This window comes from Typha latifolia, chromosome 2 (genome assembly GCF_019914945.1).
Source record: "Typha latifolia isolate L0001 chromosome 2, TyphaL0001v2, whole genome shotgun sequence".
NCBI classification, from domain to species: Eukaryota; Viridiplantae; Streptophyta; class Magnoliopsida; order Poales; family Typhaceae; genus Typha; species Typha latifolia.
Window position 1 is genome coordinate 14294548 of NC_133087.1, and position 21810 is coordinate 14316357.

The 21810-nt window shown below is 34.5% G+C and overlaps 3 protein-coding genes across 4 annotated transcripts; 1 reads left to right on the forward strand and 2 right to left on the reverse strand.

Annotated features, from left to right (window-relative positions):
- The first annotated feature begins 4561 nt into the window (after window positions 1–4561).
- LOC140782528 (GDSL esterase/lipase At3g14820-like) lies at window positions 4562–6919 on the forward strand. The gene is made up of 5 exons (XM_073129142.1): window positions 4562–4870; window positions 5646–5776; window positions 5875–6096; window positions 6209–6461; window positions 6533–6919. The coding sequence occupies exons 1-5, from the start codon at window positions 4582–4584 to the stop codon at window positions 6739–6741; spliced, it is 1104 nt and encodes a 367-aa protein (XP_072985243.1). The 5' UTR covers window positions 4562–4581; the 3' UTR covers window positions 6742–6919.
- Window positions 6920–7810: 891 nt separating this feature from the next.
- On the reverse strand, window positions 7811–16018 carry LOC140782736 (synaptotagmin-2-like). 2 transcript variants are annotated; one of them, XM_073129469.1, is made up of 13 exons: window positions 15537–16018; window positions 12367–12465; window positions 12206–12256; window positions 11991–12114; window positions 10733–10851; window positions 10536–10637; window positions 10377–10451; window positions 10051–10127; window positions 9712–9958; window positions 9265–9618; window positions 9046–9174; window positions 8539–8688; window positions 7811–8084 (listed from the first exon to the last, which is right to left on the reverse strand). In XM_073129469.1, the coding sequence occupies exons 1-12, from the start codon at window positions 15645–15647 to the stop codon at window positions 8560–8562; spliced, it is 1617 nt and encodes a 538-aa protein (XP_072985570.1). In that variant the 5' UTR covers window positions 15648–16018; the 3' UTR covers window positions 7811–8084; window positions 8539–8559. The 2 variants fall into 2 exon arrangements, with proteins under 2 accessions (XP_072985570.1, XP_072985569.1); XM_073129468.1 differs by lacking the exon at window positions 7811–8084 and having other exon boundaries at window positions 8191–8688.
- Window positions 16019–17461: 1443 nt separating this feature from the next.
- LOC140782702 (receptor homology region, transmembrane domain- and RING domain-containing protein 1) lies at window positions 17462–21670 on the reverse strand. The gene is made up of 4 exons (XM_073129422.1): window positions 21378–21670; window positions 21060–21293; window positions 19306–19701; window positions 17462–17936 (listed from the first exon to the last, which is right to left on the reverse strand). Exons 1-4 carry the CDS (start codon window positions 21640–21642, stop codon window positions 17848–17850), a joined length of 984 nt encoding a protein of 327 aa, XP_072985523.1. The 5' UTR covers window positions 21643–21670; the 3' UTR covers window positions 17462–17847.
- Between the last annotated feature and the right edge of the window lie 140 nt (window positions 21671–21810).

Consider the following 21810-nt stretch of genomic DNA (forward strand, 5'->3'; position numbering starts at 1 on the left):
TTGCAACTTTCTTCAAAACTAATGGCCATGGGTGTATATATATATATATGTTAGAAGTGTAAATCTAAGCGACACAAAGAAAAGTATACGTAGGATTTTAGCCTAATCATGTACGTGTAATTTAGAAGGTTAGCTTTTTGCCTTATTGTTATTGTCTAATTATATAATTAGTGCCATAAGCAGAGGCGTTAGCACGTCATTTTCTCTTGACCTTACTTTATACTAAACAATGTGCATCACTACTGCACCCAATTAATCCCTCCTCCAATGTCCCCATCCACCGCCTCAACAGAGCAATCAAAGCAAATGGCGAATGGCATCTCCCTGAGCTCCGGTGGCTTTCATCATCTCCGTCTCAGTTTCGCAGACGTGATCCTCTTCACGGCCTTCCTGGCCTTCTTCTTGGCCTTCTTCTTGCTCCTTTGCTTTCTTTGCTGCTTCCATCGCTGCTTGCACTCCTTCCAGAATAGATTATACTGGAGTTCAAACGCCAACAACAACAACAACAACAACATTACATCGTCAGGTGATGATGGGAACCAGAAATTGGAAATCCTCTCCAGCCTGCCGACGTTCGAGTTCTCTTCTCCGGCGAGTGACGAGAAGAAGATCGATTGTGTGGTATGCCTGTCGGAGCTAAAGGAAGGGGAGAGATGCCGGCTGCTTCCGAGATGCAACCATGGCTTTCACAAAGAGTGCATTGATGCGTGGTTAGGCTCGAGTTTGAGCTGCCCCTTGTGCCGAGCTGCAGTTATAGCAGAAGAACAAAGATAATTGGGTGAATTTTTCTCCTGCCATGTTGCTTTGTACAGTCTACATACTTTCCCGTTTAGTTGTAAGTGAAAAATTAGGATTGAGAGAAAGATTTTTTTTTTCTCAGAATAAAGTACATTTTTTGTTTCACTTTCTGGGGCATTTAGTTGCATCCACAAGGATATATAGTATAATTGAAATATGAGATACCGATAGTATTTGATTGTGATAAATTAGGATATGAGATAAAAATATTTAGATTGATTATTGCCATTTTTAAACGATAAGATTTGGATATCTAGATCATTGTTATTACTGAAATCTGTATCTTTTATCGAAATAATCAAACTCCTATATTAAGTTAACTATATTAAGAAGACAATGAGAAAACCTTCAATTAAGTTACACTTACACGAAAAAAAAAATGCTAGGATCTGCTCATTTTAATTTTATGTAGAGGAGAAAAATATGTTCTCTTTATGAGAACCGTAAAACCAAGCTATGCCTAAATAAGAATCTAAGCTATACCTAAATGAAAATGCTAAACCCAAACTATACCTAATGTGTGGAGGAGAAAAGAGAGTCAGTCACAAGAGAGAAGAAGAAAATTCTTTTCTTTTTTATTTGATCTAATTTGCTTAAGAAGGAAGAAATAATCATGTTGTGCTCTCAGAGGAAGAGAGCTATCTAATGGTGTTAATTAAAATCTAACCTATGGTGTTTTCCGTATATATTTAATAGATTATAAGCTCGATTTTGTAAATAGTAAAAATATAGGGTATAAATCATAATTTTATTTAAATGTTGAATATACAAATTTTCCTATTATTTATCACATAAGCCCACTTATCAAAAATATTATCAAGAGAAGTTTGTTTTGGTTAGCTTAGCTAAACAGTTAAGTTGTTCAACAATTTATATCGCAAATAGATATCTAAACAATTTAGGAATTTTATGAACGATCGATTTCACTATTTATTAGAGGCTGAATTAAATATGCTTAACACTCAAGTAATTGAGATAGCAATGTGAGATTTTTTTTAGACTCTAGAAATTCTAATGAATCATTAAACAATTCAGCAATATCACTATTCATGAAAGCGCTGAACTATATATCAATTTATTTTATGTATAAACTACTGAATAATTCAATAGTTTTAGCTATGATGATTAAAACAGGTACTCTTTAGTAATAAAAATTTGATGAGTAAACCAGTATGATAAGTAATAGACTCCGCACACAACAATAAAATTTTGGAGTGTATGATGTTAGTGCCACAATGCAATTAATTCATGCACTTTTAATAATTTCAATCATAATAAAAAAAATTATAGGAGAATATAAAATCTGAGTATAAAATAAATTGGTCTACTCTGAAAGGCAATCTATAAAAAATAGACAAGAGAGTTAAGTAAAATGTAAAATTGCCTAAATTGGTCGATAAAAAAAACCCAACACAACCTAAGCTCAGCATGAAACCGCTCTACCAAGGCTGAGTTATGTTATAACCTATCCGAACTCAGCCCGGTCCAGCCCATGATTAATGGGCCAGATCCAACGATGTATAACTAGTTTTGTCCCCACAATCCCACTTGAGCTATTATATTGAACCGACGAAATGAAGTTTGGATATTATACCCCATCTTCTTATTGCTCAAATTATTCAATTTAATCACTCAAATATGTTCAAAGCCATCCACTTGAACAAGCTACTCCAGGTTGGGGGAAGCCAACCGATTAAATCAAGCATAGCCCGAGAAGATATGCTGGGTCTGAGAAGAGAAAGATATACACATTATTATCCTCCTCACTGTAGAGAGACCATTCAAATGACTTCAAGTTATAACTTCTCAGATTAAAGGGCCATATATATATATATGAGAGAGAGAGAGAGAGAGAGAGAGAGAGAGAGAGAGAGAGAGGATTTTAATATACGAGAACATTTTTTTACATAATTGCTACTAAAATCCCGTTCTTTCTTGAAGTTTAAATTATAAAATATTTATCACAATTATTTTCCCTGAAAATAGGATGATTTTATCTTGTATTATGATATGTAACATTAGATAGCTTTCCAGACATTTTGAGCAATTTATACAAAGTTAAAATAGTCTTTTCTTAATCTAAATTCAGTTTTTTAAATTATAATTAGGCTAACAAAATGATATTTCTCAAAAAGCTTAATGATTTTGGTTGCAATTACGATATGTTGAAGAATATAATGACAATTATATTCTTTGACAAGTTCTTGTTGGCGATTATAAAAGAAGCTATTGCTTTCGTTTCCATTTATGAATGGAGTTTTCACTAAAAGAAAGACTTACATGGTATACCACGAAAAAAACCATCCTGATCTTGGTACGACTTGATATATCTCAAGTCAATTAATCTGACCAGAATAGCAACTAAACAAAGCATTCCTCAAGTCAAGAAACCCCTATGACCCGTTGTGCAAGTCAAAGACAAGCATTCATACCATACGAAACACGCTTAGGCTCCAATTCATCACATATACTGGCACATAGTTTCATCCCAAATGATCCTTTGTTTCAATCCTTTGAAGCATTACAGTAGGAACTGGGAGAAAAGAAAAAGAAAAAAAAATGCCATTCTAATTCTCGTGGTTGGTGAATCCGCGTAGAAGACAGTCAGAACCACTACGACTTCCACGGCCAAAGTCTCCGGAGGAAACATAAACGGAATACTCGTTGAATCACTTAGTTATATAAATCCGCTTATGCAAAGCCAAGTTACATTCCTCCATTTTATCTTCCAATATTAACAAACTAAGGAGTATAGATAGAAACTTTGAGGAGATGAGTACGTTGAAGAGAGTGGTAATGGTGGAAGTGATGCTTCTCCTCTTGTTCTTCTCTGGTTCATCTTCTAGGGGTATGGCGAGGCCATTAGAAGAGAGGAGTTGGATTCGTGACGTTGGAGATTTAGCCCTCGAGTCTCTTCCACAAGGAAATTCTCCACCATCGACGCACTCGGGTTGCACCAATGATCCCAACAACCAAAGTGGCACGTGTCCAAGTACTCCGAGTGGATGAAGAGATTAATTTGATTTGATTTAGATTATTATAGCAGTATTATACGCGTATAGGAAATTTGTAAATTTTTTTTTCAGTGTGTTCATGCATGGGATTATAGTTTTCAAATATTGGTTCGTTTCTCAAAAGAGAGAGATGAGTTTTAAATTTGATGTCTGTAATAATTCTTAGGACATGCCAAATTCTTAGTGGTATAAGACAATGTACAACAAAGAAGAAATAAAGGGAAGATTGTTTTTGGGCTGTCTCATTAAACAATGTTTTATACGATAAGATTTGGATATCCACATCCTTTTTATAACTGAGTTTCTTTTGTAAAACGAAGGGAGTTTGGTGTGTGAATTCCTGTTCGTTATATAGTTGAGAATACAAGCTAGGACATTAGAAGGTAACAAATTGTTCACGTCCAAGCAAACAAATTATAAATATAACAACTTAATGTGACGATTACACAAGGTAGGAGTTAAGGCTAATTGAAAAGATAAGGCACATAACGAAACTTTGTTATTTAGTTACTTTGACCAACAATTTTCTGAACCCTTTTATAGAAAACGTCTCAAGGACAACCGCAATGACCCAACGAACATTTCACCATGAACCCGTAGATTTCCCATATCTAATATCGTAGATTTCATGGTAATAAACTTAGGTGTATATATGTCTACAGTTTCACCCACATCATTATCGTTCGACATTCCTTCTTATAAAATATACAACCCCCTTGTAGAGAAAACCTCCCAGGCTACAACAAAGCCAAGAGAGAAATAGTTAGAAATGGCATCCATCTCATCCAAAACGAACAGTCCTCCTCTCGCAACTCTTCTTCCCATCTTAATCGTACTTTTGGTCGATGGATCTTTCATGGCTCAGTCGCTGGCGGCGAACAGCTCCGGCCCAATCGTGCCGGCGGTGCTAGTCTTCGGCGACTCCATCGTCGACACCGGCAACAACAACGAAATAGAGACCATCGTCAAGAGCAACTTTCGGCCGTATGGGAATGATTTCCCCGGTCATATCGCTACCGGGAGGTTCTCCAATGGAAAGATCGTCTCAGACTTCGTAGGTACGTACGTACGTAACGTGCATGGTAGTACTATAACCTTATTACCTTTTTTCTAAAAAGTTCCTGTGTTTTATAAAATAATAATAATACGTTTAATACCCTATTGTTACCATCATAGCACTCTAATGGCCTGACATTACTATGCCAAAACTAATTAACTAGCCATATTTATGAAATTATCATAAAACCATTGCTGAGATCTAAAGCAATTTGAATGGCTATATATATGTTGAGATAGGAATACTTTTTTGAAGATTTAATACACAAAGTATATAATTTTGAGAGCAAAATCATTACATATTCGCTCATTACAAGCATTGATGAGTGTAATTCAAAAGTATTATAGTATCACCTTAAATAAGACTGAACATTTCTTTCTAGCTTCTTATTTGTTGAAATAAATTTAATCTAATATGATAAATATATATAGGTATTCAAGACAAAATAAACCTATAAGATAGGTATTCTGTGCAAATTCTCCTTAAATAAATTATAATTTTTATGATAAATATATATTACTTTTTCTGAGTCGGTAAGACTTCAGAAAAAGAAAATTAAAAAAAAAAAAAAAGAACCTCCGTAGTTTCTTTTCTAGTGAAGGTAATAGCTATATGAACTATCCAAAATTTTTAATTTATTAGGTTTTCTACTTGTTTCTTTGTTTCCAAGATAGAAATCTTCAATTAGTCTCGGATCAAAGTTATTTAGTTTGAATTTTAATGAAATTATCCTAAGTAGTTGCCTGGCCGGGTTAATACATCAAGAAATTTTGCAGCTTCAAGCCTTGGTGTGAAGGAGCTATTGCCACCTTATCTTGGAACCAAGCTCCGACCTAATGACCTCCTCACCGGTGTTAGCTTCGCCTCTGCCGGTACCGGATTCGATCCCTGGACATCGTCAACTGCAGTAAGTGCTAGATTATTATTATCTTCCTAATTCTCACATTAATTTCTACACTCTCTTTAGGTATCAATCAATTAGCTAATAGCTTATATACATATCAGATGGTTATATCAATGGACAAGGAAGTAGAGATGTTCAAGGAGTACAAGGAGAAGATAAGAACCATAGCAGGCGAGAAGAAGGCGGCGAGAATTATCCACGAGAGCTTGTACATAGTCTGCGCCGGAAGCAACGATGTGAGTCAGTACTTCTTCAGGCGACTAAACATGAGTATAGCAGATTACAGTGAATCTTTGGTGCAACTTGCTTCAACATTTGTTCAGGTGATCCATTTCTAGATCCCTTTATAATCGTTAAGAATCTTACAACTATCTAAAATTTAGATAAAGATATGATCAGATTCTATCTACATATCAATTATATTTTCCCCTTCAGGAATTAGCGAACCTTGGGGCGCGGAAAGTGGGCGTCTTCGGCGTTCCACCGGTCGGCTGTGTGCCGTTTCAAAGAACAGTGGGTGGATTCCGCCGAGATTGTTTTGATGATCGCAATGAACTCTCACAGACGTACAACGCCAAGTTGATCAAGGAATTGGAAACACTCAACACCAAGCTTAATGGAACAAAATTAGTTTACATTGACATCTACTCCCCCCTACTTGATATAATGCTAAATCCCCAGAAATATGGTAAGAATCATCAAAAGGTTAAAACTATTTTAAGTCTTCTTTATTTAACTTGCTATTGGATTATTTCTCAGGATTTAAGGAGTCAACAAAGGGTTGCTGCGGTACAGGATTGTTGGAATTTTCAATTTTTTGTAACAGATTTAGCTCGGTTTGTAAGAATACCTCAGAGTATGTATTCTGGGATAGCTACCACCCCACACAAAGAGCTTATCAAGTCATTGTGGATGAGCTTGTTGAGAAATACCTACCTTTCTTGACTGGTGGAGCGATAAAGGCATGATACACATTGTTGGTTTGTGAGCTCCAGCAAACTTTTGTGTCAGCTATTTATCTAATCTAGTATATAACCTAGTTTTGATTCGCAGCATATCTTATTATCTATTATCTATCCACCTCTGGTGCCGTTTGTGAGGGTTATATTATTAGAATGAATAGAGATAGATGTAATGCTTTTAAGATGTAAGGCCTTATTCACTTGTGAAATAAAACCAATTCTAGAATATATATTTTAATTTTTAATGCCAAACAAAAGAGCAAATACTATTAGTATAAAATATTTTATTATTTAATTGAATATTAGTATAAAAAGTAATAATTATCTTTAATGTGACATAAAGTTGATATTAAAGTAACAACGAATAGTAAATTTATAATCAAAATTTGTGACATTTTAAAGCAAATAACTAATTCACCCTTGATTGGATATAATATAATAGTAATTAGGTCTTACCTAGAAGTAAAATAGTAATTTAGAATTAGTATTAATTAATTTTTCTAAAGTTGTATGGAACAAAAGAAAATAGAATGATGAGTTAGCATATCATAAGAAACTAAATTATTATTTAATTACTGCACCAAAATAAGAAAACTTATTTTAGAAGAAGACTATTTCATTCCACAAGTAAACAAGGGCTTTAGGAAAGGACAATATAGATCTGTTGAAAATTGAATAAATGTGATATTTACTACCGTTTTTATTTTTTTTATCAACTTTTACTTTTCTCAAAAGAAAAAAGGTAATTCACTCTGTGGAATAATGTACTTTTTCCTGTACATGTAAAAAATGTAGGAAAATTCAATTAAATTATTTATTTTATAATTGCTTCAGCTCTTAGACGAGTTGATAAATTAACATAGCATCAGAGAGAAAGAGCTCTTAAGTTCGAATAACAAATATATATATATATATATATATATTATCATCTTAAAACTTTGTATATTAAGAAAATCAATTCTGGCTCCATTAAACAAACCAATTCCACAACATAGGTCTTAAGAAAGCAGTCAGCAAGTTCTAGTTGCTTTTAGGTTATGAACTTGTCTTATTTTGGTTAAACATATAAGAAAAGTATCAAAATGACACGCAGATGGAAGTCCTATGATCTTAAAATGAGAGTATATGTACATATTGCTTAGCTTCAAAATGTAAGATATGAAATTGGATTTGTTGTTCAAGGATAGTGATATTAATTGAGCAGCATTTGACACAAGCAGAGTAATATATTGAAAAGGGCAACTGGCCGTTACAGCTTCGGTCGTGCTTCAAAGGGATCGATCGTATGATGCTGCATTGGCAGATGCATCCGACTATGCACCGAACCAAACCCCAATCCAGTTATGGTCCTGCAAAGAGATATTCGCCATTGGCACTATAAAAGGGTAAGGCAAGAGCAAGATAGATTTGTTAACACTACCACCATTGTTCAAAATCACCAATACTAGCACAGAATGGAACTTAACTCAGCTGCTACATCTTTATCTAATAGCTAAATAGTTTAGTTTCTACAAGAAAATTACCTATAAGGCTACAACCATTAGTTTGAAGCTCTGACAAACATGAATCTGATAGAGATAGGGAGAGCATAGTCTGATCTTGTTTAAACTTACAACACCAGTTGGGCAATTTTCACAACCATGTCATGATTCTCAGAGAGATGCAGTAAAGAATAGATGGTAATAAAGGGATATGCACAGAAATGCATCTTAAAATTATTTCTATTTTATATGATGCAGTACATGACAAACTGGAGAACAGAAAATTGTTTTCTTTTCTTTTCTTGCAGACAGAAGAAGATACTTGAGTTGCACAGGCGACGTCTTAAGAATTTCTCCACCGCAACTCAATTTGAATCCGGCCATTTTTGGAGTCAATTAGATTATACTTCTCGTTGATCCTCTTGTTGCTTACAACATCTGCAAGGCCAATCTCCACATAACCAAGTGTTTCCTGCAGAAAGAATTTTTTAGGTGACATGTTGAAATCACTAAGCAAGATAGTATGTTACTTAGTAACTAACAGATCTTACAAATGACTAATGTATATTAGTGAAACTACCATGCAAATTGCACAAATGTTGTTCAGCAAGGTCACTGCTTCTTTGACAAGATACATTTGGCAAGCACAACAAATGTAAACCAAATTTCCAAATTAATGTCAACATTACAAGACAAGAGAAAAGATATATCCTATTGTTGGAAGAAGCTGCTGGCCTGTTCAATATATAGAGGGAGGGAGGAGGAAACTGAAACCATCTGTTAAAACAACAGGACACCTCAATGTAAAAGAAATGAATAGTTTTAATACCTTGGAGTGTATTCCAATACTTGGTGGCCTACTAAGGACTTCCACATGCAACTTATCATTTGTAGGTGGTTCCTCGCACATAAACTCAAACTCTTCATCCCAACGTGGATCACGATTTTTTTTTATGTGCTGAGTTAGTTAGAGTGAAGGCCAATTTCATTAAATATATAAAATCAGGGGTTAATGTCAGAAGCCAGGTATGTTTAATTACTAAAATACCTTGGTTTTCTTCTCCTCGCCTTTGAAAAGGATCCTAACATATGGATTTGTGTGATGCTTTCCCTCAACATCTTGAGCTTCATGAACAGTAACAACAAGCAAACCACCACCTTCTGGTGTACCTTTAGGAGCCTTTTCAACTATATTTGAATCATCACTTACATCGTTCCCAGAATCACCTTCTTTAAAAGGCTTATATATCAATTGTATGACAACCTGTCCACGCGACTTCTCATTCCGAGCATCGTTAGAATCCATGTTTTTGAGCAAATCAATAGTTAAAGATTTTGGCTCGTCAGGAGTAAGGTCTCTTAATGGAATAACATTCATGCCCATCTGCTCATGTTTCCCAACCTGCGCATGTAGAATATTAGTAAATTAATCATAGTGAAAATGTATGCGATCAAGTGTATATAAAGTTAATCAGGGTGAGAAGGAAAACTATGCCTGTTCCCAGTCATAGACATGAAGCTCCAAAGCTTGAGATTCTGGATCTTTTACTGCAAAGGAAAATTCCTCACCCCATTCAGGATTGAGGTTGCTGTGCTTTATGGTCGTCTTCTTTGATGGAAGTCTATCATCAGTAAGCTTTAATTTCACATATGGATCTGATTTACCCATAAAATCTTTCTTCTTCAGTTTAAGTGCACGAAGAACATTAACATGTAGTATTCCAATGGATTTCTTCATACCTCTAGAAGTTCAATGATCAATAAAAATATTAATTCTCAGACCCAAGGTGATGTTTCAAAAAACAAAACATAGAATATCATAGTGTAGAATTACTCTGTAGGATCCATGATTGGAACTTGTAGGACTTTAGGCCATAGGTACATATTTGCAACCTGAGTCTTGATAGTCTCCTGTAGAGGACTCCATATTGGTAAATATAAACGATAAAGATAGAGAACAGAAAGTGAAGAATATCTTAACTCTGATAAATTAGTAAGTTGGCCCATTGCAGATATAATGCAGTGGGATTATAGTTTTCATGGTCAGTGGAATTGTAGTTTTTGTGGTCAGTGAAATTATAGTTTTTGTGGCCATATGCATGGAACCAAAACATGAACAAGACGTAGTGAAGCAACAACAGTATATAAAAGGGGAAGTACCTGAACAAATCTGTAAAGACCAGGAATTGACATGACATCTGCTCCAAGAAGTTTCAGTCCAAAGTCAACATGTGGCTGCAGAGATGAACATTATCACTAATAGGCATGTCAGTGTGCCAAAATTTATTTAAAAAAAAAGGAGTTCCATTTCTTACATACCTTCTCCATGAGAGAAACAATGATTGTGGCAAAACAAGGAAAGCTATAAACCAGTGGCTTCAATGTAATGCGTGGTAGAGCAAAGACTTGCAAATCTACAACCTATAAATCATAAATGGACAGAAGTTTTAAATTTAAACCACAATTCAGAGGCTCTCTAGCTTTTGTGCTCCATATAGGAAACAACAAAGACAAACCTGTGCTGTTGCTTTCAAGCCAAATGCCTTTACTACAACTGTGACATTAGGATTTCCAGCCCATTTTATTGATGGTTCCATGATAAGCTCTTTCTCCTCTGTTATGTAAACCTTCATTCCTGGAAAGATGATCAAAAGTGTAAACTATGAGAGCATATTCTTAAGTAAAAGGGATGGAGTCTCAGAATAAAATCAGCCCTATGTTGTACAAGGTAGGATAAGGACAACAAAAGTTAGCATTATGGAAAATCAGAAATGTACCAAAAGGCTCAATCATGAATATTTGCATCAACAGTTGAAAGAAAACCAAAAAGATTATTTGTATATATAAGGAATCAGTGTAATATCCATGAGTTTGTTATTCGAAATTGCATACCGCAGCTCTATACAAAATTTTATCTTTCTTTAAGTTTTAGGATAGCCAACAAGCGATCCAATAAAACCTCCTTTATCCAATCTTGGGACCAGTTTTTGAAAGATATGATATTTAGCGCACACAAGCAGATTTCTAGGATATCAATACCATAAATATGGACACTATAATATGTTCTGAGTAGTAAGACTTACAGTAAAGAAGATAAGTGATCCATATTAAAGAATTATGGACAGAGGACCTTTGGAGGAAGCAGCAAAACATATATTCACTTTTCGTTCTCTCCATAAATAAATGGATGCTTATGTTACGCAATGGTGAAATATGCACTTTTAAGATGGTAAACGTCTCAAAATTAAGTGAATAAGTATTACATGCCTTCTATAAGCAAGAACTCAATTGAGAATCTCATGAAGCAGGTAGTTTCAGACCTCAAGATTTCTCTCTAGTTCATAAGAAGAATGAAGCTATTACCTAATCTATAGGTTTCAATAACACATTAAGTCATGCCTAATCATCATAAGATGCATTAAAATGTTTTCTACAAGTTCCTTGAAATTAAAATTATATCTAACATTTATAACAGTCAAAAGCTGCATATGACTGTCCACATCATATGCATCCTATAAGATGTTGAGCAACAATAAAAGCAAATATATTCAGGTCTTATTTCAAAACAATAATTTTCTGATTTACAGGATCATGACATCATACTAGAGGAGACTAAAGGCAAGCTTTCACATCTTTATGGGCAGAAGCAAGTAAAGAATTATGTCATCTGCATTAACTATGGGCAATAGATAGATCTTCAATATAGAAAGTGCAAACCTGCATATAACTGCAAGGAATAACCAAAATTGGAACCGTAACCAAGAAAAAACTAACCTTGAAAAGTTGGTGGTAGAGAACCTAAGGTCAATGTTTCAAATTCCACTGATTCAATTTTGTATTTTGCAGTATTCTCAGCAATAATTGGTTTAGCAATTTCTTTTGCAGTTTTGCATATTGCCTGCAAAATGGGATATTGTTGCAAGTAGTGAATAATCACTTGAAGCTTTACATAACTGAGAACTTAATAATAAAATAAATGTCATACAAACCTTATCAAGATAAGGCCACATGAGTTCGATAAACTTGTTTAGCCAATCAATCTTCAACACAAGAGAGAAAGAGAGTAAATAATTAATGTTGACTGTAAACTTGAATGGACTATAACAATAAGAAATTGCTTTAATTCTACAGAGTTACTGCATCTACGCACTCTATCAAAGTCTGGATTTTTCACCCAGTGAGGAATTTCAGGAAGCATGCGCTCCAAGGATTTCACATCTAGTTCGACAAGTGGCCTAACTTTGGGATCCTGATCAAATCATCAATAAAATAATAAGAATAGCTTGTAATCAATGTGGCAAGAAAGGCATCTAAATATTTAAGAACCTAATGTACAGAATTATTAAGTGAAAGAGATGACCCAACAAATGAAGCTTTCATATAGCTAATTTACATTGCAAATAGAAAATCAGAGACTTATAATTTCTCATAATAATTAGAATATTAATAAGGTTAATCTGTCCATTAGGGGTCAACTTTGGTGTAATCATGCAACCACGCGAAGGGTACAGCTGGCATCATGATTTCTTTTTCAGAAAATTTGTTCCATAAAAATTATCCTATGTGTAACCACAAGCAAAATATCCTTCAGAAATAGGAAAGATATAATTAGTGTAAGATGAATACCCAATAACTGTATTCTAGGTGCGCAAAATGTTTACTCGCTCAACTAACATGAAGTCCATAACCATGGCAATGCGTAATCATTTCTCATTTAGGCTTCTCTCTGAAGATGTAAAATCATGCAATAATTTAAAAAGGATGTGCTTGGTGGGGACAAAGTTAATAATTCTGTATTCTAAATCATGAAAGTTCACATGTTGCCTTTGTAGGTCTGGGATTGGGACAAGTTCAAGTATGTTTGTTTTGGGAAAAGAAAGAAATAATTCATAGCTTAGGCAATCAGACAGATAGATTGAGAGCACCAACACAGATGCTACTGGAGTTCTTTACTTTTCCTTATACTGTTTCAAGATTGACTTTCTTGTCCTTGTATTCACATAATTGTGTATGTTTCCTGTTCTACAGGTAACACAACCACTGGATCAAGAAAGAATACCAAATTGTCGACAAAGAGAGATGTTTGTCTCTTACTAAAATGTACGTATTTTTTTAGAACCCTTTCATTTTAAGAATAACTTTTTTAAATTTAGAATACCACCATTTATCAAAATAACAGCTAAACATTATAATAGCATTATTCAAGAATATAAATATTATCCATCAAAATTATATTTTATACCACACACTAATCAATTACTAAATACAAATCTCTAATGGAGGGCTCTTTATTTGGAGCCCAAAGGCTCGAAATATAGAGTCAAGAGCCAGTACACTCCAATAAATCAGACTCTATATTTATTATTTAATTAATATAATATATATAATTATATATTATATTTTAAATTACTTAATAAGTCCTGTTAATGTTATTACTTTTTAGTAAAAAATATATGGTTAGAAAACTCTCATCGATATCTTTATAATAAGACTAATGTTTAGTAGTTTCAAAAATAATTTTAAATTATTTTTTTTAATTAAACGTATCGAAATTATATTACACAAAATAAAATTAAAAAATTTAAAATAACTTAAATAATTTAATATTATACTCATTTTAAAGATCTCAATGAGATCTTTCCAATAGTACTATTTGTTCTTAAAATTGATTAGCAAAACTAATTATATATTCAGTTTAACTAATTAGATTATTTAATAAAAGATATAGACGAAATTTAAATTTTTGGATTGAGCTTTTGTAGGGCAAAATTGGAATTTTTAAGAGTTAAATAGTACTGGAGCTGGGCTCCAAATTTTTAGATGAGGCTCTAAATTTGGAGCTCCATTGTAGCTGGCTCCAAATTTAGAGCCCCATTTGAAGTCCGATTGGAGCTCCACTGGGCTCCAAATTTAGAGTTTTGGAGCCCGGTTGGAGATGCTCTAATTTACCTCTGGTATTTGTCTCATCAATATACATTATATCAAATCAAGAGTATTATCGTAATTAGATAAAAAAATAAAATATTTTTTCCATCTTATCTTTTACTTTATATCATATGAAAGGTAATTATTATATCATTATTCTAGAATATTAGTGAACCTATTCCTATAATAAATTCCTCATTTTGGTAATAACAAGTAAGAATTGTTATTCCTATTTCAACCTTATTCCATATGTGAATGAGGCTTTAAGAGTTAATTATACCCAGCTCTCCTAAACTATCACTGTTTTCTATATATATTTCATAAACCTTTTTTTACCATATAAACTCCCCGATCCAAGAAAGTTCTTAGCTCAGAGAGTCCATATAGTTTTTCTTTTTCTTAATTGAGGAGTCTGTGTAGATATTTCTTCTAGTTCAAGAATTTTATGTAGATAATATAAAAATTTAGAGGATGTATGTGAAAAACGATGATAATACAGAAAAGCTAAGTGTCATTAACCCTTTTTTTAACTTAAGATCAGCATATTTTTACTTATGCTGGCTTTGCAAACCTAAATACCTAGTATATATAGAAACAAATAATTTGCTCTAATAGTTGGATATTCTCCATCTTTTTCGATCCATTCTGATTACATTAATTACTATTTTTGTTTACTCAATTACAGATACAGATTGAAGCTTTGTAGACAAACAGATGACATCTATTTTGCTCGAAAACAGATATATTTCCTTATTCATTATTACCTATTACTAAATGAGCAGTCAATTGGAATAATTTAACAAGTGCTTAAAGACTTCCTCAAAAGGGTATCAATGATCCAGTCAGAATCAAGCAGATTTAAAGCATTCCTGAGGCCTTACCCGGTGACTGGATGTAAAAAGATATAATAATGAACAACTCTAACTAAATGTTCACTAAAAGAATCAACGAAATTTTATGGCAAACAGAAGATATCTGGAATACCCAGGCCCTCAACAATTCAAGGATTGGAGAAAGCAATATCTATGCAATCTTAACCCATTTCCAGAGATACTCTTTCAATGTTTCGGAGACACTCCACAATGGCACATCCCTCTAAGTAGTAAAACTAATACTGATGCAATTTAATGAACTTTACCAACCAAAGCCTTTTTATCTTCTAAATGCACAAAGAATAGTTCATGATGGTTAATTTTCTTACTAAAGTTCGTTTTTTATATATCAGTTGATGTTGTTAATAGATGAGAACTCAGTCAATCTTTCACAGATTGCAATAATACGATGCACTATTAGTCACACTATCCATCTACAGAGCAGAAATTAAAGAAATCGAATGAGAAAATTAACAAGGGGAAATTTTTTGAAACTTTCCAAGAAAAATTGAAGCAGTAGTACCTTAACATCAGTTGGCTGGTAATAGATGAAGAGATAATACCCAATAACAATCCCCGCCGTGACGCCAAACCCAAATCCAAAGAAACCCAACACAGAACTCAGAAAACCCATCTCTCTCTGCCCTCAATCCAAGAGACCCAACAAGAGAAGAAGAAACAAAACTGGAAGAAAAAAAAATTCCCCTTTCCCAAATTTATTTAGACAGAGGAGGCCCAAAAGAAGAATCAATTGGAGAAAAGGAAAGCGGGCGCCCAAAAAGATCTAAGTTTCTATCAATGGCGTCGAAATCCGCAGCTTTCTCAAGATTGGATCTTGGGCTATTCCCGCGAAGGAAAGAAGCGTAATGATCAATAAAGATAGGTGGATGGGGTGGCGAGTGCCCATTGAGCTGGGCTTGTCGGCAACGCTCGCATTGGATGTGGGGTTTGGTTGTTGGGGAATGGTGATAGCAACCCTTCCAATTTGCAAACGCTCACTGCTTGGGTTATTCAACTTCTGCTATTAATTTATTCGCTCCCCGGATAACCACCGCTGCTTCTGGATTCAAATCGGCAGTAAATAGGAGGTGGTAATAAAGTAGCGAATAAGTTGTGGGGGGTCAAGAGAAAAAGGCCTGATCTTATCCGTTTGCGTTATCTATGCTTGGATTATATTAAATTTGTGGTCATAACTCACAAGGCGTTTCATTTTCTCAAAGAACCTAACGGTCGCACCACCCCACTCGTCAATCAGAATAAGAGAAAACTTCGGATTAAATATCATAACGGTAAAATTTTGTTTATAATGGTTGTATCATAACGTAACATAAAAGGTAATAAATAATTCATAGTTAGGTTTGCAATATGATGTAATTCACTTCTAGCGTTATCTTATTCTCTATCCACGTTTCACTTCACTCCTAAATAAGAATAAGAAATTTATACACAGTGACAGAAATATGAGACAAAGAAAATTTAAATAAGTGATAGATAACGACATATTCTTGAATAAGGCTCCAGTATTGCCGACGTTAAATTAGAATAGCGCAACTATATAGTATCAAAATGTTTAGCAATTAAATCTTTTAAAAAATATTTAAGAAAAAAGTTACTACCCTCTAAAAACGTCATAGAATTAGTCAACGCACCTAAATTTTTTATGCATTTTTTTTACTATATAGCTATGATTAAGAAAATAATTAAGCTGATTGTGGAAGAAAAAAATCTTGGATCACCATCAAGTGCATATCTTTGGTTAATTGCAGCAAAAGCCAAGGCAGCGTATAAATAGAATAATTAGTTATCTTAGTTGGCCCCAGGAAACATTAAATGGAATATAGTACGGTTTATATATCTACAAAGCAAGAATAGTGACATGAGACTGTGACTGGGTGACACATTATTGAAGTGCCCAAAATATTTTATATTAAAGGATGCTTAGTTTGTGGTGATCCTTAGTGCTAAGATTTTGAGAGCAACCTCTCTTATCCTTTTATTAGAGGTTTGCAAGCTGCCATTTTGGCTTAGCTGCTAGTCTTGCCGACATAACGCCAATGCATTGCATCAGTCCAATAATTTAATAGCACATGCATCTTAAAACAATGATCAACATTAAAACTCTCAGTTAGAGGGAAAAGAAAATTTAGAAAGATCTACATATCCTAGCAAAGAAATGGAATTGAGACAGGAAATAGCTAGAAAAAAGAAGCTACTTGTCACCTTTTGCTTTGTGACCTCTCTTATGCTTTTGCAGGGAATGAAGGAGGTGCATGGGGTTATCTAGAATTCATCAATAAGATCAACAGGAACTTCATAGCGAAAGTGATACAATGAAGCAGGAAATGGAAAGAATGGTGGATGAAGAGGACTACATCAACAGAACTATACAAGAAAGGTATCTCATTGTCAAAATAAAAACATATTTAAGAACAAAGGCAGACGTGCAGATGCGGTGCAACTTTTCAGATCTATATAATCAAATTAATATATTCTCTCCACATTCTATAGATGCTTCAATACGAGAAGCATAAGGGAAGCTATTTTCATGAGACAGACATCACATCACACGATAATTCTTAATGCTGTGAAGAAGGTAGTCTGGCAGCTTAACTGCTTTCTGAGAAGGGGATAATCAACTCCTTTCCATTTTATCCATGTCTTGCGTACTGTGCTTTGCTTCTGCAAGTGCCATGTCTTGAAAGGAATAAGATTGATAGGGAAGGAAGCAGCTCTGAGAAGCCATAGAAAAATCTTTCTGCATATGAGAGATGATCGCCAGTAGTATATGTTTTCACCAAGCTCGATGAAAATTCTGGCATGCTTAGGAAGATAGCTTAGTCTCCTGAGTTTACTTCTTGCTTGCATACTGGGCAGAATGTGCCCCATTTTGTCAGCCATGAGTCAACACATATTGAATGAAATTCTGCAAAAGAAATTGTCATAGCAAAAAGAAATGGGAAAAAGACACTTTTTCCATTTAAAATTTAAAATATTAAATAAATAGGCTAGTCAAGCTAGCTGACCAATCAAATACAGAATCTATGGATTTCCAGTAATGCACACAAGTCAAAAGAGACTTTATTCATCTCTTCGGAGATATTTGTACATGAAGAAGATGCAAGTATCTCACTTGTCATCTGTGCTTTAGGCCTTTTAGCCCAAAGCTCAAAGTTTACTCTCTTTTCACATTTTCTTCTATTTGCATGAAATAGAAGAAACAGTAGCTGGGAATCCAGGACTCCAACCCAATAGATTGAAAAAAAAAAACCTTCAATAGTATGGTTGCATCTAGGGGATGTAACCAAATTGGGTTTTAAATGGATATGTTATTATAATATCCATATCTGATCTATTTATTATCGGATTACTTTGGACTTGAATCAAATTCAAATTCAAGTGGATAACATAGTGGATTCAAATTCCTCACAAATAACTAGTATACTATAAAATAAGAAATATAATAATCTTATTATAAAGCAACTTTCGGCATTCAATTATGATAGTTTAATAGTTAAAAATTAGAACATAATATTTTAATCATCTCACAAAAAATGATACAAGCTTAACATATTAAGCAAACATAATAATAGATCGAAACATTATTTTTTGAGACTCGAGATTATTCATACTTTATAAAAGTTAGAGTAATCCAAGACTCTATTTATATATTTTAAAAATTGGACTACATAACCATTGTCTATGGCCTTAAAAAAAACTATATATTAATCGGAGCTCCGATTAATACTTAGTCAGGATCTGTTCCAAATGCGGATCTAATCGGATCCGAAACTATTCAAACCGGATCCGACCCATCTATTATATGGATCGAAAAATTGAGATTCAACTCCGAGTTAGTCGGATTAGGAGTGGATTCGATAAAGAATAATTTGGATCTGGTTACACTCTAGCTGCATCTACATATAGCTCCATGACTTTTGATAAGCCCTATATATCACTTCCTCTTTTTCCATTACGAGATATGACTCATGTGCAAGTGTCAGTAAACGATGTTTTAAAGCACCAGAATATTTATGCAAACTGCAAAAGTTTAAATTGCTAATCTCACAACTGCATACTTCACGATTTCTATTGAATAACCATATATGAGAATTCTTGAGCATTGTAAAATGACCAAGGACTTTAAAATTTTATTAGGAGGCTGCCAGGTTTAACTTAACATACTAGGCCCTCACCATCTGTCTCAACAAAAATCCATCAGTTATTTAAGGCAAAGTTCTCATTTATGCATTCAGGAAACTTTTAAAAGTGATAACTCAAAGAGTGCATCTTACCATGTAGACAGGGCAGAACTCTAAGCATTTCCCCATCTTTGTAGTCTTCGAGACAGATAGCACAGGTCTCTGATATTCTCTTGCCAATTAAGCAGGCAGTTTTGAAAGTGAAGCTAGGAAGTATTTCCACTGCATGTCTCTTCATACTAGGTGGCCGGTTGTGGACTCCATTTCGGAGAAGCCGACAATTTCGAGCAAATAGAAAAGTTGCAAGAACTGATATGATGACAACAAGAGAAACAAAAGAAATTACCAACACCGTTCCAGCAGTCTCATCAATTGAAGAGTCTATACAGCATTCCCCATCTTCACCTCGAGCAAACTTCTTCAAAGTCTCTCCTGCCATCTTTGAAACAAACACTGCATGTATGTTTATGCCCGCAGAGTTCCCAATCACTAAGAAAAGAAACAAATTTGGTGATGGTAAGGAAAGACGAAAACCGAAACCAGCTAAGCAGTCCTATGATATGAAAAAATATAGAAACTACAACCTTATGCAACGAAGATAGAAGAAATTATTTTTTATTGCACTACCAACTAAGAGAGCACCATCTCTCAACAGATGAGCAGTTTAGTTTAATCCCAAAAAATTCCTCAACACACATATGCACATTTAACAAAGAATACTATCCGAGAACTTGTATAAAACAAAGACAGATAAGTGATCACATAAACTTTAACATTAGTCAGTTGTCTTTGATGAAGTCTTACTACTTTAGCTCATGCAGAAGGAGAAGTAACATCGACTTTCCTTTAAATTCTAAACCTTACTATTTATATAGCAATATAAGATACTTTTATTGAATAAATGGAAGGATCATAAAATATCTTAGGATGGCCTCAAGAAATGATCACCTCACAAACTGAAATAGAAAGATTATGCGCAAGGCTCATAATTTACTGTGGCCTCTGGATATTACTGAAAGAGGAAGATAATCTGAAAGTTTCATAGTCAACAGTCAACAATATAACAAGATGAACAATTTAATTCAACTTTAGAAGTATGACAAGCAAAGAAGGGAAGATGAGCAGCTGAACAAGTGAGGAATAGAAGGGTACAAAAGGTTGTTCCAAGACTTCAATGTATCAAGAAGTTTCCTAGCATTGCACAAAATATCTGAATCATCTATACCATCATGACTCCTAGAATTATAATCTTACTCAGTTATTCTCTAAGTAGGCTTAGTGGTCCAAACTGACCTAGAAGAAGCATTGCATCAACATGCAGGTTGCAGCTACCTTTTCCACTCATCTTAAAAAATACTAGTACTTGCTACAAAGCATAACCATGGACATGGGTCACAGAGATCAAAGAAATCAAAGAATGCTTATTCCTAGTCTCATACGACAACAATGTCTTGCAATATACATCATTTTCTTTATTTATCTGGTTGTTCCTTGTTATAATCAGGTAAAAACACATGTATGGCCGCACATTCATCAACGAAAATAGTACACTTAACAAAATATCCAAAACCTTGGACGAGTATTGGTAATTAAGATGCAAGAATAAACAAGATAGCATTTACGCAACACACTAGCCCTTACTATGTCACAAGCTCCAATTTTGTTCTCTTTCAAAACCATAAAACCAAACCTAACTGGGGAGATGGAGAAGTAGTCACCTCCAATCTCATTGATTCAAGGCTAGACTAAAAGAAGAATCAGAGCTATCATCATGAACATTTTCATTTTTAAAAAAAAAAATCAATTTTCCGTTAATTAAACGAAGCAAAATGAAATCCTCTACTCACTGGAGTACAAGCTGCTCTTCTCCTGATCATCATTAATAATCGTCGCATCGAATCCACCGTCCTGTGCAGCCCTAATCTTCTCCTCGAAGCTACAAACCCCCCTCGCGATCAGCACAAACCTTGCGCCGCCGCCTCCCCCGCCACGGCTCCCATTATTCCTCAGCGGAGAGCAAGCATCAACCGGATCGGCGACGTGCAGAGACCCGCAAATCCCCGAAGCATCGATCGGAGCGGCTGGAATCAAACAGAAGATAAAGAAATTGATAGAAAAGAAACAATTTGAAATCGCAACAGAGTAGAAGCGAAATGGCGAATTACTGAATCGGGCGGGGGCGTCGAGGAAGGTGAAGGAGAAGGGCTTGGATTTGAGGTGGACGAGGGCGGTGGAAGAGGGGAAGAAGAGAGAGAGGAAGAGGACGGAGAGAGGAAGAGGGCGGTAGTTCATGTCGTTGGGAGATTTCTTCTTCTTATTCTTCCGTTGGGTTTCATCTCTCTTGGATTGGGTCGGCGACGGAGGCCGACACCTGGGATTTGGGGGGGGAGGGGAGGGAAATGGGTCGGGTTTGGATCGGTTCGTGAGCATAGATATGGATGATACGGTTGGGTTGATTTGATTTGATGATTAATCACACTCTCTTTGATATATATATATATATATATATATATATATATATATATATATATATATATATATATATATATACACATTTTATGTTATTCATATTTTCACATCTTTATGTGTTTTTTTTAG